The sequence below is a fragment of the Danio aesculapii genome, chromosome 16 (assembly GCF_903798145.1).
Source record: "Danio aesculapii chromosome 16, fDanAes4.1, whole genome shotgun sequence".
Lineage (NCBI taxonomy): Eukaryota > Metazoa > Chordata > Actinopteri > Cypriniformes > Danionidae > Danio > Danio aesculapii.
This window is the reverse complement of record NC_079450.1, coordinates 38050035-38068828: the sequence shown is the minus strand read 5'-3', so window position 1 is coordinate 38068828 and position 18794 is coordinate 38050035. Positions and strand designations below refer to the sequence as shown.

The window sequence follows — 18794 nt, the reverse complement described above, 5'->3', positions numbered from 1 at the left end:
TTTCCATCCCCAGGCATAAAAAATTCCTCAATAGGTTTGAGGAATGGAGAATATGGAGGTGAAAATGTGAGTGGGCAGTGAACCAGTTATGAACCAGATGAGCTCTGATTTCTAAATTGCAATTCTGTGTGACGTGTTTACTCATGTGATGAGTAACTGACTTTACGATTTTGAATGACAGTGTGTTCCTTGTGAAAGACAAGAGATTTTCTGCATGAAAATTGTGCCAAATGCAGAGAATTGTGTGTAGTGTCCTGAAAAAAGTGTGTTTTATACCAGCAATTTGAGTGTAAAGCAGGAATTGTGCTTATAGTTTAGCAGAATTTGTTCAGGGGGTTGGAGCATTGGTTACATGTTGTAGTCATTGTGTCTGAAGTACATGTAATTGTGTGTAAACAACTAAGAAAAACTGTTACTCAAATTGTTGCAATCGGGTTCCTCAAACGGTTTGAGTTGCCTTAAATTATTGGGTTTTACAGTACTCAGTTGGTTTGAGTACTCTTCATTTATTGGGTTTTACTGTACTCAAATTGCTTCATGTACTCAAATGGATTACAGTTTTTTCCGATTGCTAACACACTAAAATTAAACTTTTCCCACAATTAGCAAAACCTTACACTCAAGGAGCAAAACACAAGGCTAGATCTGCACAACTGTAAGCACGTTGTCAGCTTACATGCAGCTTGTCAGGTCAAGAGTGTCGGGACACTGGGCTGTTCTGGTCCAAAAAAAAAAAAAACTGGTTTGCCACCTTATTCACAATTTAAAGTTTTGTACCAAACTCATATTCACCTTTTCTACTTCCAAAATTCCTCTAGAAAAAAATAGAGGAATTCTTCTTCTCAGCCTGGCTCTGGAGAGTGTATGATGGCAAACCACAGGCCCACATGATGCTTCCCCGGGCAATGGATGCTTCCACCCCCACTCCCCATCACACACACACAATTGTGTCCTTTGCTGTAATCTACAGAGTAAAGCTTTACAAACAAATTTCGAGAGAAGCATGTGATATGATTGGTCGCGGTGGCAGATTGAGTCAAGCTTACAATGAATAGAGCAATTTCACCCTACTGCCTTATCTTCATTTTGGAAGAATCCCCCCTTCCACCCCATCTCCTCCTTTTCCTCCCTTTACCAGGGAGAGCTTTCGAGACCTACCTGATCTCAGACCCCCTTATATGCTAATTGACGAGGCGGGAGCCCTGGGCTCAAATATCACCGAGCTCAGTGTTCTCTACCGGGATAGCATGCCAAATCTGCTAATAGCATCAAGCAATATCTAAGTATGAACTCTTGAAATGTACTTTTGCTTTACATATATATATATATATATATATATATATATATATATATATATATATATATATATATATTTACTTTTTTTTTTTTTTGGCCAAATAAATATTTTCAGTTTCTACATGTGATTAGTGTTTACAGTGTACCTGGTACTTTCTGTTACCTGTTATTTTCACCATAGAACATTGTGTTGAATTGTAGATATAAGTCTATGAAAGAGCAAAGAGTTTTAGATTTAGAGCAACAGTGTTTACATGGTGTACCCAAACATTTACTATTATGAAAGCCGCGTTTGCCATTTGACGCAAATGCTTCATTCTGACGGGTGTTTATGGCATTTTGAATGCAGTGTCGCATTTTGAAGGAGATGTGAGGCATTTTGTGTGTGCAGTTTTGAGAATTGTGTATAGAGTTTTGAAAGAAGGAGACACTATTTTAAAAACGTGTGTATGCAGTTGGAAAAAACGGTAAATATTTTCTGTTTCTTCATGCCGTTGGTGTTTACAGTGTACCTGTTACTCCTCTCTGCAGATTTCTGTCTCTGTAGAACATTGTATTGAAATGTAGATATAAACTTATGAAAGAGCAAAGAGCTTTAGATTTAGAAAAGTGTTAAATTATAAAAGACGTGTTTGCCATTTGATGAAAATGCTTCATTCTGACGGGTGTTTATGGCATTTTGAATGCAGAGTTACATTTTAAAGGAAATGTGAGGCATTCTGCCTTTTGTGTGTGCAGTTTTGAGAATTGTGTGTAGACATTTGAAAAAAGGTGACCCTGTTTTGAAAAAGTGTGTAAGCAGCTAGAAAAAACTGTAAGACTAAAATGTACCTCTCCCTGAGAACTATATGTTTTGAACAATGTTTTTTCTGTTGTATCGTTTACTGACTGTTTGAGAGTATATATCATTTTGATCGCTTTGTTTATTATTTGAGAGCAGTTATTGGTTTTGAAGCAAAAGTTTCATTTTGCAAGAGAAGTTTTGTTAATGCTGCTTGAAGATAAGGTTTTGTGTTTAATAGTGTATTAAATGGGCCTGGGTTGTATTCCTATATCAGTAATATTTAGTTAACTTGGTAACACTTTAATTTGATGGTCCATTTGAGTATAAGTAGACTGTCTACTTAATATCTGTTTATACTGCTCCTTCAACAGACATTTAACTGACTATAAGAAACTTTGCTAGTACATGTCAACTTACACTAACCCTAACCCCAACCTAACAGTCTACTTATAATCTAATGAGAATTAGTTGCAATGTAACTTAAATTCAACAAACGGACCATCAAAATAAAGAGTGACCGTTAAGTTTGATCAGTAAAAGTCCTCATCTTCAAAATGTGGGGGTGAGGAGCACAAAGCCAGCAATTCTCCAACATTCTCCAACAAAATACGCATGAGGCCTCCCACACCGTGATTATAAAGGAGACGATTATCGGCAACATTTGTGACTGCCTCCATCACTTCTTCCATCACCTTTATCACAGGCTCCCAGAGAATGAAGCGTCGGGTTTGCCTTTCCAGAGCAGTGACTCTTCCACTGACAACACTCAGAAGATTCACAGCTTTTCTCACCATCTCCTGAATATCAGCGGTGTAGTCCAGATGCTGCTTCACCTCTTCAATCTCGCACTGAATTTTATCCAGCAACTCATCAGTTTCTTCAATCTCACTCTCTATTTTAGAGATCTTGGACTGATAATCAGACACTTTTCTCCTGTACTTCCCCACTCTGGACTCATTTTCTTCAAGATCATCTTCAGCTTCCTTCATAGCCTTATAAGCATATGCCATTGTAAATATGCCATCAGTCATCATATCTGGACCTAAAGGAATTCAAGCAATCACATCAGCCACAATAATTGGTTTATAATTGCTAGTATTCAAAAGTAGAGGATTTCTCACCAGCAAACCATCCAACAATTGGTATCACACTAACATATGGTGCTATAACTGCTACAACTCCACCTTTAATCATGCTGAGCTTCTCTCTTTCTATTTCTTTTTTATCTGATGCCACATTTTTTTTGGCCTGCTCCAAAGCTTCTCTAGAATTCTCCAATGATTCCTCAGCAGAATCCTTCTCGATATGTAATTCATTCTTGGTTTGGTGTTTCTGCCGCCTCTGCTGCTCAGCATTTCCTTTTTCTTTAATAAGTTGCTCCATACATTCATCTAGATTTTGCAGTTTTACTTTAATAGTTTTCTCTGATCTTGCAATGTACTGCTCAGCGTGCTCGATATGTCTTCTGATTTGTCTATAATTGGAGCACATGCCAGTGTTCGGATCTACTTGTGCATCCAAAAGATGCTTGCAGATGTAACAAATACAGATAATTCCATCATTTAGAGGCTCAACAACCGTCTCCATAGACTGCAGATCCCTAACCCTGTCAGAGAAAATAAAACACAAATGAAATTATAGCAAACGTAAAGGATGTTCAATCATTTTGTTTTGTAGAGTAGCTATAATCGATCTCTATACAACAGCATATATTTACTTGTATGGTGGGTATTATGTTACACTGCAGTGAGTAGATGTTCAAAAACAAATCAAAATGTTAAACGTGTGTGCGTGTGTATGTGTGTGTGTGTGTATGTAGCTCGTTTATCATTGGAGAAAGGCTGAATAAAATCCACAACAGCTACATCAGATAACCACAACCTTGACAACTTGCTAAGAAACACCAGAATGGTTCTGCTCTGATTCTGTTTGTAATTGTTTTTACTAGTAGAATAAATCACACACGCACACAAATTCATTCATTCATTTTATTTTCAGCTTAGTCCCTTTATTAACCTAGGGTCGCCACAACGGAATGAACCGCCAACTTATCCAGCATATGTTTTATGCAGCGGATGCCCTTCCAGTGGCAACCCTGGGTAACATCCATAAACACTCATTCACTCTCATACACTACGGTCAATTTAGCTTACCCAATTCACCTATAGCGCATGTCTTTGAACCACGCAAACACCAGAAGAACATGCAACTTCACACAGAAATGCCAACTGACCCAGCTGAGGCTTGATCCAGCGACCTTCTTGCTGTGAGGTGATCGTGCTACCCACTGCGCCACCATGACATCTCACACACAAATTAAAAATAAAAATCAATAATAAATATTGTATCTAAAACCTCTTCCATACATTTACAATTATCTGGAATGTGCACTTTGCTCACGTTTTTGGTTGTGTGTTTTTTTTAACTGAACTGTCTACAGCCAGATGGCGCACTTGTGCAGTGACATTAAAACCCTGGTTGTTGAGATGATCTCTTCTCTTCTTTCTGTGGAGTTTGCATGTTTGCCCTGCGTCAGCGTGTGTTTGTTGACTCTGGTTCCCTCCAACACAGGCTTGTAGCCAGCCTGGTAAAAGGGGTGGTTATTTTTTCTCAAAAAGTGCAACTTTTTGCAGTTATTCGCCTCCTTTTCCATTTGATTATGAGATTTAAATACTGAATTTAGGTGACATTTTAAGCATTTTTAGCTGAATTAGCTTGTTGGATGGTCATCATTACCACACTTTTTGATGTACCAAAAATATTTCTTAAATATTTTGGATAAAGAAATATGATCAATATTTATTTTTAAAGCACAAATTTATTACATCACATATCATTAGAAAAAAATTTGTTAAAAACTAAAGGCTAGTGTAATTTATTAGGCAAATAACAAACTGGCCACCACATTCAACTTTCCTTAGTCGGAGGAAAGTCATTTGGCCATTTGAATAATAAAAAACTAAACATAATAATAATAATAATAATAATAATAATAATAATAATAATAATAATAATAATAATAATAATAATAATAATCAAAATAGTAATAATAATAATAATCAAAATAATAATAATAATAATAGTAATAATAATAATAAAAATAATAATAGTAATAATAATAATAATAATAAAAATAATAATAGTAATAATAATAATAAAAATAATAATAGTAATAATAATAATAACAATAATAATAAAAAATAAATAATAATAATAATAATAAAAATAATAATAGTAATAATAATAATAACAATAATAATATTAATAAAAATAATAATAGTAATAATAATAATAATAAAAATAATAATAGTAATAATAATAATAATAATAAAAATAATAGTAGTAATAATAAAAATAATAAAAATAATAATAGTAGTAATAATAATAATAATAATATTAATAATAATAAAAAATAATAATAGTGATAATAATAATAATAATAATAATAATAATAATAATAATAAATAATAATAAATAATAGTAATAATAATAAATAATAATAGTAATAATAATAATAGTAATAATAATAATAATAATCAAAATAATAATAGTAATAATAATAATAATAATAATAAAATAATAATAGTAATAATAAAATAATAATAATAATAATAATAATAATAATAATAATAATAGTAATAATAATAATAATAATAATAATAATAATAATAATAATAAAAATAATAATAGTAATAATAATAATAATAATAATAATAATAATAATAATAATAATAATAATAATAATAATTTAGAGCTTCACACTTTTTCAAGCCTGTCTTGTAGATGTGCTTCACACTTTTTTATTAGTCATGTTTTCTTTCAAGATTAAGGTCTAAGATTTATAGAACAAAAGTTACTTGTCAAAAGTTTTCTCTTTTTAAAAACAATACAGTAGTGAAAGATGACTTTGCTTATGTCGGATGTTTTCTTGCACAGCTGGATGTTGGACATCCAAATAATCACTCGCATTGGCCAAAACTGATTAACTGAAGTCCCACCAAGATTCCGCTTGGTCTTAAAGCCTTTTTAATGGGTTATTTTCACAATTTATGATGCCATAGCAGTCAAAATGGGACAAATGAGCACATGGATGGGACCAATTCTGGACCTTTGTCATTGAGGGGTGGGTCTTCCAATCCACCCGAACCCCGACTTGTAGGACATTGCAGTATTATTTTCAAAAATAACTTACTGAACTTTTAAAAAGGAGAAACCATGTTTACACAGAGAATTAATAACTCATAGATGAGTTCTCAATTTGGAGGACAATTCTAAATCAAGGAAAAGAGAGAAGTGCTGTTTAAACAAAATAAATTAATGATGAGTTAATGCATGCCCTAATCATGAACTAACTTTACAACATGAGTGACATGAGTTCATGTGTAAAAAAACCAAAGCAATCTTACGGCCAGGGATGGGCAGTATTGATGATGCATGTATTTCAAATACGTATTTTAAATACAAAATAGTATTTTGGACTTCGTATTTGCTGGGGTTTATGAAAATAGCTTAATATTTTGTATCAAAATACTTTAGTGTCTTGTATTTTTGAATTTTAAAATACTGTAAAATACTGTGTAAGAAGTCTAAATGATGACATCATTAAAATGCAACCTCAGATTGGGGCTTTCTCAGTTATTTGCCTATGCTTGAGATCAGAACAGAAAATTGCTTAAGAAGGTGGTCAATGCTTGGAGTATGGATGGAGATTATGCAACACATAAAGAAAATAAGAGACAAACGGCATGGGTATATTTGAGAGCAAGACAACAATCATTGAAAATAGCATACTGCACAATGCCAGTAGGCGACACAGTGGCGCAGTAGGTAGTGCTGTCACCTCACAGCTGGTTCGAGCCTCGGCTGGGTTAGTTGGCGTTTCTGTGTGGAGTTTGAATGTTCTCCCTGTGTTCACGAGTGTTTTCTTCCAGGTGCTCCGGTTTCCCCCACAGTCCAAAGACATGCAGTACAGGTGAATTGGGTAAGCTAAATTGTCCGTAGTGTATGAGTGTGAATGAGTGTGTGTGGATGTTTCCCAGAGATGAGTTGCAGCTGGAAGGGCATGCGCTGTGTAAAAACATGCTGGATAAGTTGGCGGTTCATTCCGCTGTGGCGACCCCGGACTAGTAAAGGGACTAAGCCGAAAAGAAAATGAATGAATGAACAATACCAGTATATGTAATGGCTGTAAAATGTACAATTCGGCATCAGCATCTTTGCTTAAGAAATGAGATGGAATAAAATATCAGTCCTTAAGAACAGGATGTGGAGCTTCAGAACATGATCATTCTCAGTCTCAGTGCTGCAGGCGGAAATTCAGAGGAAGTTTAAAAATAAAAATATAAACACCTGAAAGATGCTGTACTGGTGTTCACAAAGGGTTTAAACTAAGACACCTCCAGTTAAAGAAGAACTGAAAAACTCCTGGGGGAATAAGTAAATTGCAAAAATAAAGTTGTTTTGGATGGATTGCTGATGTAGATGCCAAGAAAATAAGACAAAGAACATAAAAATACATCATACAGTGGTGATATATTTACTTCATTGGCTGTCTCAAATGCCAGTATTTGATCTGCAGGTATAGTTAATGATGAGGAAAGATGCTTGTCTAAAGATGTCAAAGTGCCACAATCCAGTAAATATACATTAATATACGCCAGTCTATACAGACTGGTCAAAAACTCCAGACTTTGCAAAAACTGATAACTCAATTTTTTGAGATATCATATGTTATATTGTGCATTGAAGAGAACACTTGCAAAAACATGCTGTATGGAAATTACAGTACTAAAACTGTAGATTTTAGCTGTTTTCAGAAATCATGTTTTTACTTGATTCTTTCAAAGATTTTATTGCAAAAAACTATTTATTTAAAAAAATTATGTGAACAAAAAAATTAAATAACCACTTCATATATCACCCTTTTAAAATATAAGACTGTTAAAAGATGGTGTTAATTTTACTGGCCACGCAATGGATGGAAACACAATGACGAGATATAGTATGGTCCACATTCATTTAGTAACTCATTATCTGCATTACATGGTTTTTACAGTGATTAAAGAGAGCATCTTAAAGACAGGACTTTCTTTAGTAATTTACTGAAATGAAAGAGAAACAAAACTTTAGACTAATGTTGTCATGATCACCATCTCCTTAGATCGCTGGAAAACATGCAATATCACTAATGTACTACAAAACAGCCATTTCATGGACTACAACCCCATACATGCACTCCGCGCACACACACATGGTTCCTCATTCTGACTGATTACACATGCACCACCGGAGGATTGTCAAGGACTGATTACACACACTATTTAAGCAGCACACACACTCACTCCAGTTGCCGAGTTTTGTTTACATCATGTGACATTACAACGCGTTTTCCTTTGTATTTACCCTCGCCTTGTTATTCTGTTCATTCCTGCCTGCTGCCAGCCTTGTGACCATCTGCCTGTTATTGTGACTACGATTCTGGATTGCCTTAATGCATCTGTTTGCCCGTGTTGACCATTGCTTGCTTGCCTGACTGCCTCAATAAACCTGCATTTGGATCCTAACTCTGTTGTCAGTGTCACAATCCCCTGGTTACAAATGTAGGGGTGAATGAGTTGGCAGAGAAGCTGACGTAAACTTACTCAGAGAAATGCTGTTGCTGTCAAATATAGTTTACGTCACTAAGTCAGTTTATGGTGAAGGGATGGATCGAATACGGCTATTGATGGAAGGTTTGTGAAAAAATGTCAGGCTCCCCTATAAAACTATTTTGTAGAATTTTCAAAATGCAGTATTTTATTTTGATACATTGGTGGCTGCTGTATTTTGTAGTTTATTTTGATACACATTAAATTTATGTATTTGGTATTTTATTTTAAAATGCATTTCAATGTATTTTTGCCCATCCCTGCTCAAGGCAATTCGTAACTTTTTGATTTAGTGGCTAATTCGTATGAATTCTTACGATCTGATTGGTAGGATTTGCTCATCACCCAATAATGGTAGGTTTTAGGGGCGGGGTTGGGTGCCACGCCTCCTTTTTAAAATCTGAACTCGGTTTTGCTAATTATGGGAAAAGTTTCATTTAAGTGTGACGGCAATCATGAAAAACTGTAAATGTTAATTAATACAGTAATTAACAACATGCACTAACAAGTTATTAAGGTAGCCGTTATTCACACATGAATTCATGTGACTCATGTTGTAGTTAAGGTTAGGTTAAGGTTAGTTGATCAGTGAACGCCTTAACTGATCATTGATTCATAATAAAATAATGTTTAGTTTACATATTGATACATCATTATTCATGTTCTGTTATTGTAAAGCATTACCGAGGGACTTGCTTACTTTTGCTAAGAAAACAAAAAAAGCAACAACACAATGACCAAAAACGATATTTTTCCTTCCCAGATTAACCGGACAAAATTCACATTTACAGGCAAACACGAATCCTTCCAAGTGACAAGTACATTAAACACACTATCCATTAAAACATTCCTTATTTAAACGGATAGTAGAAAATGTACTCAATGTTTACTCATCCTTTAGGCTTTAAGTTTCTTCTGTTGTACACAAAATAATATATTTTGATGAAAGCTGAAAACCTGCAACCATTGAATTCCATAGTAGGAAAACAGATAGAGTAAAATAGCATGACTACAGCATCTTCCTTCAAAATATTTTCTTTCTTTTCAACACAAAAAAGAAAGTCAAAAAGGTTTGGAAAGGAAAAGTAACTGATGACAGATTTTTCATTTTTGGGTGAACTGCCCCTTTAATTGTACGTCTATGAATTTGTTGGTTTAGTCCAAATACCCCTTGTATCCGTCCTCACTCTTCCCTACTTTGCCCCTGGGTCCTGTTATTTTTTATAACAACAGAGGTTAGTAGGCTACTTTATAAAACATGAAACATGTTATGTTTGAATATGGCCATATGCAAGTTCGTTCACAAAGCTTACCTTACAGCCATGTTCTTTGTTTTTCAGTATTTTTCTTTTGCTGTCATATGTGAGAATGAAATCTGTGGGATGGAGGCTTGTATATCCAGCATGATGAAACGAAACAGACAGCCCCTCTAAGACTCACATGTTTTGATACGAGCCCATAGTGTAAAAAAAGGTTCGTGCAGTGCTGAACACAAACAGATATTTGATATTTGACATTTATATGTTTACTATTCGAATCATTATTAAAACACGTCGTAGTTTTATCGTAATTTATAGTCATTCGACAGGTAAATTACAATAAAATCCCTTAAAAAGATGCAATTACAAAATGTGTACATCATTTTTTACATAAAAATACTATCACTCGCTACTACAACTTTTAGAAGTTGAAATTATCATTTGATTTCAGTCAGTGGGCTATTTCAGTAAATTTTATTAAACTATTTTTCTATTTTTCCTGCTACCCATTTAAACCCGACATTAGGCTATGATGAGAAATGCCCAATCCTCTATAGATGTGCTAAAAATGATGTCAATCAAGCATAATTCAAATGACTTGTAGATGAGTAATTAAATTCAGCAATATCCAAGTTATATAAAAACACGTGACTTACGATCAAATAAAACGAACATGGTCCTGAGATTAAAATAGACTGCTAGGGGACCATACTGGGAATGCGAACGTAAAACACGTCCGTTTGCGTATATTAGTTTCGAGTGTTTGTGTTTATAAATATATCAAACTTTCTGTTGACTATTAAAGCATCTGCACATCCTCTATTTCATCACACCAGAGCATTAAACACTTCGGCAGGGTAAGACACTATTGCACTTTTTATTTTTTAATTTATTTGTTTTTACTTTTTGTAATCGTGTAATCAGATAAAATAATTCGAATCTTTTTAGTTCTGAGAGTTTAATATTTTAAAAGAGAAATCAAAACTACTGTAGCTATTTAAATGCTTTTGCATATACACTATTCACCATAGATTTAATTTTGATCACAACAATTGTACATTCTGTGAGGTTGAATGAAACGACTGCATATTTATTTTTTGAATGTTTAGCAGAACCTTTTGGACTGATTCATTTAAGTGGTTAAAGGTTTCTCTCAATTTGTCATCCCAATTTTCGAAAAATTACATTTTCTTTAGTTTATTAGGGAAAGATGTTGATACTCAGTTTGTATTGAACAATATTGTAATTTTGGAGAAATTTTATAATCATAAATGCAAGTGCCTTAAAACTAAATCACTGTTTTTAGTTTTCCAAAAGGAATTTTGGTCATACTGTAAATCTTTAAAGTTGCTAAATCAAAATGTGGAAGAAGACTCTCGTGTAAACTAATACAAGTCCCGGTGTGTAAATGTTTTTTTTTTCTTCTTTTAGTTATGTTTGTGTTTCTATTCTATGGTTTAAGTGTATTTATTTATATTATTATTTTATTAATTTGATTATTATTTGTGCTCTGTTTTAAAAATGTAGATTAAAGTTGTTCATTGAATTTTGCCTTATTGTAATTGTGTTATAATGCAAGCAGCTCTCCAAGTGCGAATGAAACGTCTTGTCGTCCTCGGTTTTAGGTAAAACTGCAGAACATAACAGTGCTGATGCTGCCCACATTAAAACTGGTCAAAACTAGTATACACCAAACTCAGTGGTGTTGCACGCACACACTGAACAACAATATAGGGAATTCAATATTCATTAGCTTGATTATTCTAATTAAAAACTATTGTATTGGTTTAACTGATACAAGGCAAAGTGAATGGCAAATTCTGTAAAGTTTTATGCCAAATGCTATGATAAATGGTAATAATAAAGTGTTTCTTTCCTCACTAAAATACTGTGTTCATAAAACACCACTGGAGAACAGGAAAATTGTTTGCATTAAATGAATGTGTTTAATTAAGATAATACATTAAAATAATATTACAAAAATACCCGTTTGCAATATAGGACAAAATTGTAACATATTCACCCCTTTTTTTCTTAAGTGATAGCTTTTATTTTACAACCTGTTCTTTATTATTTTACTAAAAAAAAAACTAAATACATAAATGTTCTTTTCGGCTTAGTCTCTTTATTAATCTGGGGTTGCCACAGCGGAATGAGCCACCTACTTATCCAGCATATGTTTTACACAGTGGATGCCCTTCCAGCTGCAACCCATCACTGGGAAAACACATTGATCAGTTTAAGATAAACTTTCTAAAATTGAGTTTTAATAGATTTAAAAGTGCACTTGTGTTTCTGCCTTTATTATTGATCGAGAAGTTGATATGACATTTAGAATGTAAGCAGTACTAAAAAACTGTTTTAGAATGAGTAATAATCTCATTAATCTGGTTACAGTACATGTCCCTGTCGAAGGTATTGTTTCCATCCAACGAGTCAAAACGAACAAAATTGACACATCCTTATTGTCTGGCATCAAATATCAACAGTAAAAACAGAATTTACTGCGGTAGAAGAAGCTGCGTGAATCTTTTCTTTATTTAATAAATTACTTTCACCTCAGAATACAATGCAGACACACAATGAATGCATGGTGGCGTTTGAAACCATGAGACACAGAGAACAGACGCTCTTGACATGCTCCAAGGCATTTTACAATGACCAAAACAACATTTCAGATGTTTTACAATGTGCTCAGCCTGCTGGTCTGTCCATTCACACACATTTTCATCATCATATGATCTCTTATAACAAACCATTTTTAATACACATACTGGAATGTGTTCAGTAAAAGTGTTTCTCCTACTCCGTTATGCGCATATGTTTTTATGCCTATTTTCAAAAGTTATGTGCATCTTGGCGTTTCTATGAACCGATTTTTTTATGAGGAAAAATAGGTGGGTGGAAATGTAAGGCTAAGGCGAGAAATACCGCTTCATCTTTAAAAAAGGTGAGGAGACAGAAACTCAGAGTTTAGAGAATAAACTCTGCTCCTGACCAGGTTAGGTTCACAAAGTAAGTTACCACAAGAACTGACTCTGAGTTAAAGTTACCTCTCTTTCAGGAACAGGCTTGACTTACCATGCCTTCTTGAGTTTGACAAACCTGCCATTTTGAAATGGAAAACCCAGAGTTTCTCTGATTTCAGGGCTAACATATTCTGAGTTTTCACTTAACCTCCTTTCTGAAACAGGGCCAGTTGGTTTGTTTGTTTGTATATAATAAGCACCCTATTTGACAGACATATTATGCACTTATACCACTTTTGCAAGGGGACTAAACTAGGGCTGTGCGATTAATCAAATCGCAATCCCAATTTGAAACATTGCGATTAGTTAATCTCAAGAGGCTGCAATATAAAATATGTGTATTATTTCATTTTCCCCACCCAGAGCGAATGCGTGTCTGACAGTCTTACCAGCCAATTTAGTAAGCACACTTTCATTCGGCCCAATCAGAATTGAGCAACTGAACAATGCCCACAATGATAAAAAAAAACAAAAAACAAACGGGAAAGCGCTGACAAGTGGGATTATGGCATCTGCTGCTTCAGAAGGATTAATAGACAAATTAATATCAAAGAAAAACGGCATTTGTATTATGGGAATATTTTGGTTTCAGAGTCACAGACACTGAACAAAAACAGGTCATTTTTAAGAGCTGTCACAGAATTGATGCCACGGTTTACAGATAATTGACATGAAGCTTGACTACTAAATTAAATTGTAAATCAAATCACAATGACAATATCTGTCCAAAAAATAAATAAAAAATTGCAATTAGATATTTTCCCCAAATCGCACAGCCCCAGTTTAAACACAGTTGTGTGGTAACAGTGTGTGAATATAGCCATCCACTAAGGGTAAAAATTCATAAATTAAATTTTTTATAATCACACTTGATAAAACCAGATTGACAGTCTCCCTTTGTATATCTCATCAGAGGGGGGAAAGTCCTGCCCAATAGTCGCGATCTCTCCTTTATTAGCAGAGATTGCCCTGAGTGAAAAGCAGCCACTTTGCTTTCGCTCCTCCCTCTTTCAAAAAGAGGGCTGGGAGCACAATCTCGTTTGAATGCGACAGTCACCAAAACGGCACAATTTGGATCAAAGCCTTAAAAGGGACAGTTTTAAAGAGTTATGAAAATATTTTTGGGTTATAATGAGCTGAAACTTCACATACACACTCAGTGTCACAGGTTTCACATGAAACAGTTCATATGAAACAATGCTTTGACTGGGAGAGCAGTTGGTCTGCTCATAGTTTGTTCTTGATTTATTAATCTTGGTGAAAAAAGTCAACCAGTTTATCTTGGATGTTGGTTTTGTAAGTGATGCAGCAGTTTCCCAGGTTTGCAAGCACTGTAAAACATATACTGTGGACATGGTTTGTTGCTAACTGTGATGCATGACATATAAATTTGTTTGTTATGCACTGCGCATCATACTGGTGTTGTTTTGATGGACACAGGCCTTTGGTTTTTGCAGTGTGTAGAAATGCCTTTTGACCTGTGAAGGGTTTATAGTCATAAGAGTTCAGTTGGGCACTCTTCTTTTTTGTCAGATGGTTTACCTAGTGAACTGTCTCTGGTATTTAAAAGCCATCTGTCCGTTTTATTTTTAGTTGCTTGAACTTGAGAGTGTCAACTCTCCTCTAATAGCCTAGCTGTCCCTAGTAGATGGCTAAAGATTTGCTGGCTATTCATAATTATTTGTTTGCCTCTGAATTAACAGGTTTTAGTTTAGAGTTTGCAAATGGAGAGCTGCTTGTATTGCTGGCAGTAGTCAAAATTAAAGACAGTGACTCTAATGGACATGGGCATGGAGTCACACATCTGCTACATATCAACACTGACATTTAAAGTTAAACACTTTAAAGTCTGACAACTGTGGAGTCCAATTGTACCATATTTCATAAATATTCTGTCCAATAATTTTGTGTTTAGTCATTTTTGTGAGTATTTTTTAATTGTTCTCATTTGTTTTGAGCAGCAACAAGAAAGCCATGAGTTCTGCAATATCAAAATCTACTCAGAGCCTCACCACTGCTAAGGACATGAGGGAGCAAATCGAAATATTAATGCAGCCCTATGTCAACTGGGGAAAGTATCTGACTCCAGCGCCTCTATCTATAGCCATTCTGGGAGAGCTGGTTTTCATCTCATCCTTAACAGATTTCTCTATCAATAAAAATCCTCCTAAAGAGGGTTATAAATTCATCAAATACCCCGATTCTTTCCGTGCTTGCCTCATGCAAGTGTGCAACACTGGTTGGTGGGCGTTTAATGAAGCCCATACGAGCATGGATCAGATCCGTCTTTATACGGCCCAAGTTCCAGATTACATGAAGAATGCTGTGAAGATTCTGTTCCAAGATGATGATGAGGTTGTCAGAGCGCTTCTTCCCAATCAGATGGACAATATCAGAGAGATCGCAGATGAATGTCTGACGCTGTCTGCTGCTACTGAAAAGAGTTTTGGTAATGTCATCAATATCATCCAAGAGCTGCTGGAAGCCTGTATGAATGCAAATTGCTTTTATGGGGAAGAAATGGAGGCAATCAAGAAGAAGACTGAGGAGAGCAAACTGAGGAAGCAGTCATCAGAAGAAACAAAGAAAAGGACTGAGAAGGCAGCGAAAGCTGTGGAGAAGCAACTGGATGAGGCTCAAGAGAGCTACAAGAAAGCTCTGGATTCTCTTCCTGGTGGATGGGAAATGATTGGCATGGACTTTGTTGGTGGATTAGCACAGAGCGTTACAGGCCTGATTAATGGAATGGCATCTCTTATTACCCACCCAGTCAGCAATGTGTGTTCTGCAACAACAAAGATTGCTAGTACCGTGAACCAGATTAGAGATCAGGAGAGAGATGTAGTTGCTGAAATAAATGCATACAGTAAGTCTGCTACAATTTTAAGTTGTGTCCAGACTATCCAGCAGCTAATGAATGTGAATCATGAGGATGATGACATTGCCTGGAGAGATCTTTTTGATCAGAAGAACAATTGTGCAAAAACTAATTTTATGGCACAACAGTTTGTACGAATCAGTGAAGAATTAAATCAAGTCTCTGACTGCTCAAGTAAGTTTCAGGCTCTGAAGCTGTGCTGCATGGGCATGAAAATATGCAATGAGCTGGAACGTTATGCACGTGATGGCGAATGTGAGAAAAACAAAAGTAAGAAGATTATAAAGGAGGTTTTGGAACTGATCCAGCTTGCACGGGTTTTTGACTGCAAAAGCAAAGATGCGACAAATTCTCCAGCCATTTCTCCAAAGCCACCAATGATGTATAAAGAAGCAATCAAGTCAGAGAACATGAGTCCTGCACAGAAAGCCTCACAGAATGCAAGATTCACCATAATGCAGACCCAAGCTCAGCTGAACAAGACCAGAGAGACCTATGAGAAATGTGTGGAGAACCTTGAGAACAACCAGAAAGAACTGACTGAAATCCTGATCACGATGAGAAACTGTGACCTGAAAGAGATCGACTTCAAAACCACCATAGAGATGCTGGCCAAAGGAATGGATGCCATGGGTAGAGTGAAGGAGCAGTGGGAGAAGATGGTTCACTTCTTTCAGATGGTTTCTGCCATTGTGAAAACCAGACTGAGCAAAACTCTCAAAAACTTTGTCTCCACATCTGAGAAAACACAAACCCTTTCCTACAATAGCAAGCTCTTCTCAAAAGATCTGCTCTACGCTCAGGCCTTCCAAGCCAGTAACATTGCTAGTCTGGTCCATATGATCTCTACGACATACACAGATGTTTCCAGCAGGTACCTGATGGATCGAGTCAGCTCACTGGGCAAACTGATGGCCATGGATAAAAACAAGCCAGAATTTGAGCATGAGCGACAACAGCTCCAGAACGCCTGTGATGTGGCACAGAAAGCCATCTCAAGGCTTGTGGAGAAGAATATAAAGGAGTTTTACGATAAGTCTAAAAAGAGACAGGAAACAATCAGTCGGGAATTGCTTGCCATTCTGCCTGCTGCTACTCCAGAGCAAATCAAGAGCATTCAAGAGGCGGTTCAAGCTGGATTCACTGAAAACGATTTTGTATAATATATATTTTACAAGCTCATTAAATGCAAGATAATTATCCTCATATTATAAGGATATAGGGTGACACAGTGGCGCAGTAGGTAGTACTGTCGCCTCACAGCAAGAAGGTTGCTGGTTCGAGCCTCGGCTGGGTCAGTTGGCGTTTCTGTGTGGAGTTTGCATGCTCTCCCTGGTTCTCGTGGGTGTCCTCCGGGTGCTCCAGTTTCCCCCACAGTCCAAAGGCATGCGGTATAGGTGAATTGGGTAGGCTAAATTGTCCTTAGTGTATGTGTGTGAATGAGTGTGTATGGATGTTTCCGAGAGATGGGTTGTGGCTGGAAGGACATCCGCTGCATTAAACATGTGCACTCTTGCATTCAAACACCTACTCATACCTTACAGCCAATTACAGCCTGGAGGAAACCCACACGAACACAGGGAGAACATGCAAACTCCACACAGAAAGCCAGGACTCAAACCAGCTGGGACTCGAACCAGCAAACCTTCGATTCACGACTCAAACCTTCTTGCTGTGAGGCCACAGTGCTATCCACTGAATGTATGAAACCCCGTGCCACCCTCCAAAGCAGTATGTGTGCTATTCTAATTACAATTGAACAAGAAATATTTTTAAAAAGATAAGAAAGATCTTTATATGAGGAATATGTTCAATGTTTTGTCATTTTTTTCATGTTTTGTTTGGTATAAAACATTTTACTTGGCTGTGCATTACACGTTTTTAATTAATAAAGGCACTCTGCACTGACTACAAAATTCTTCCCACACTAATAAAAATGTTACTACTCAGATTGTTCTGTATCTCCATACTGCTTTTACTTTTTTAAGCTAACCTTTGGAACTTTGTGGTCCAAAAATTACTTTATAAAAGTCATCAAATAATAAGCAGCCTTTGCAACAAATGGGGTTACAGATATATACTAAAATTAGTGTAGACCAAAATAAAAGTATGCCTTATTTAGCTGCATAATATACATGGGGGGTGGACACTGCTCGCTGCAGAGCCATTTGAGCTCCAGCGAGGGGGAGCTTGAGCTCTTGTCCTCTTCCTGTAAGCTGTTTTAATGCGTACACCCACCCCACCCCTAACCCCAACCCCCCGTGACATCACTTGTGAAAGAAGTGCAAGGAAGGAGGAGCTGGAGCTCAAGCTTCCCCTTGCTGGAGCTCAGCTCTGCCCAAGTGGCTCTGCAGTGAGCACCACTTGGGAGGGGAATTGAGAACCACTGGTGCTCATAGTAACATAACCTTCTATTGCCATCTATTGGAAAAGAGGAACATTGACAGTAACACCATTTAACTGATTATACCACATCACTCTTCCTTATGAGAAGGGCCAGACAGAAACTGCAGGCATTTTTTGCTATTTCTGTGCAGAATTTTGTTAAAAAAAAAAATCAGTGGATTCATGCGGAATGATTTTGGGAGTATATTCAAAATAATACGTTTTTTTTTTACTTTTATTTAATGTTTACAATGCAAATTCAGTTAGATCCACTTCATTGGTAAACAAAGCAAGTCCCTCATATAATATATCTACTAAAAAACAGAAAATATTACTTTACAAACTGTATTGTAAATAAATCATATGAACATTTCCATATTAGTCAATAATATTATTGAAATCAAATTGAAAAATTTACACAAGTACATAAACAGACTCAGGGATTGGCTAACACTCAACGTAAATCTGCAGATTTCTGCTCACACAGTATCTGTGTAGGCCTTCTTATGAGTTACT

The 18794-nt window shown here is 35.8% G+C and overlaps 2 protein-coding genes across 2 annotated transcripts; one reads left to right on the top strand and one right to left on the bottom strand.

Annotated features, from left to right (window-relative positions):
- Positions 1–1378: 1378 nt before the first annotated feature.
- si:dkey-85k15.6 (uncharacterized) lies at positions 1379–10089 on the bottom strand. Its single transcript, XM_056475485.1, has 3 exons — positions 10041–10089; positions 3202–3686; positions 1379–3122 (listed from the first exon to the last, which is right to left on the bottom strand). The coding sequence occupies exons 1-3, from the start codon at positions 10049–10051 to the stop codon at positions 2611–2613; spliced, it is 1008 nt and encodes a 335-aa protein (XP_056331460.1). The 5' UTR covers positions 10052–10089; the 3' UTR covers positions 1379–2610.
- A 606-nt stretch (positions 10090–10695) lies between these two features.
- Positions 10696–17842, top strand: LOC130243083 (uncharacterized). The gene is made up of 2 exons (XM_056475133.1): positions 10696–10843; positions 14977–17842. Exon 2 carries the CDS (start codon positions 14990–14992, stop codon positions 17054–17056), a length of 2067 nt encoding a protein of 688 aa, XP_056331108.1. The 5' UTR covers positions 10696–10843; positions 14977–14989; the 3' UTR covers positions 17057–17842.
- The last annotated feature ends 952 nt before the right edge of the window (positions 17843–18794 follow it).

Bases quoted from the DNA above. Each gene is read 5' to 3' on its own strand.
- si:dkey-85k15.6 (XM_056475485.1), bottom strand. The intron at 3,123-3,201 runs GTGAGAAATCCT...GAATTCCTTTAG, and splicing joins AATTGTTGGATGGTTTGCTG to GTCCAGATATGATGACTGAT.
- LOC130243083 (XM_056475133.1), top strand. From the start codon at position 14,990: ATGAGTTCTGCAATATCAAAATCTACTCAGAGCCTCACCACTGCTAAG.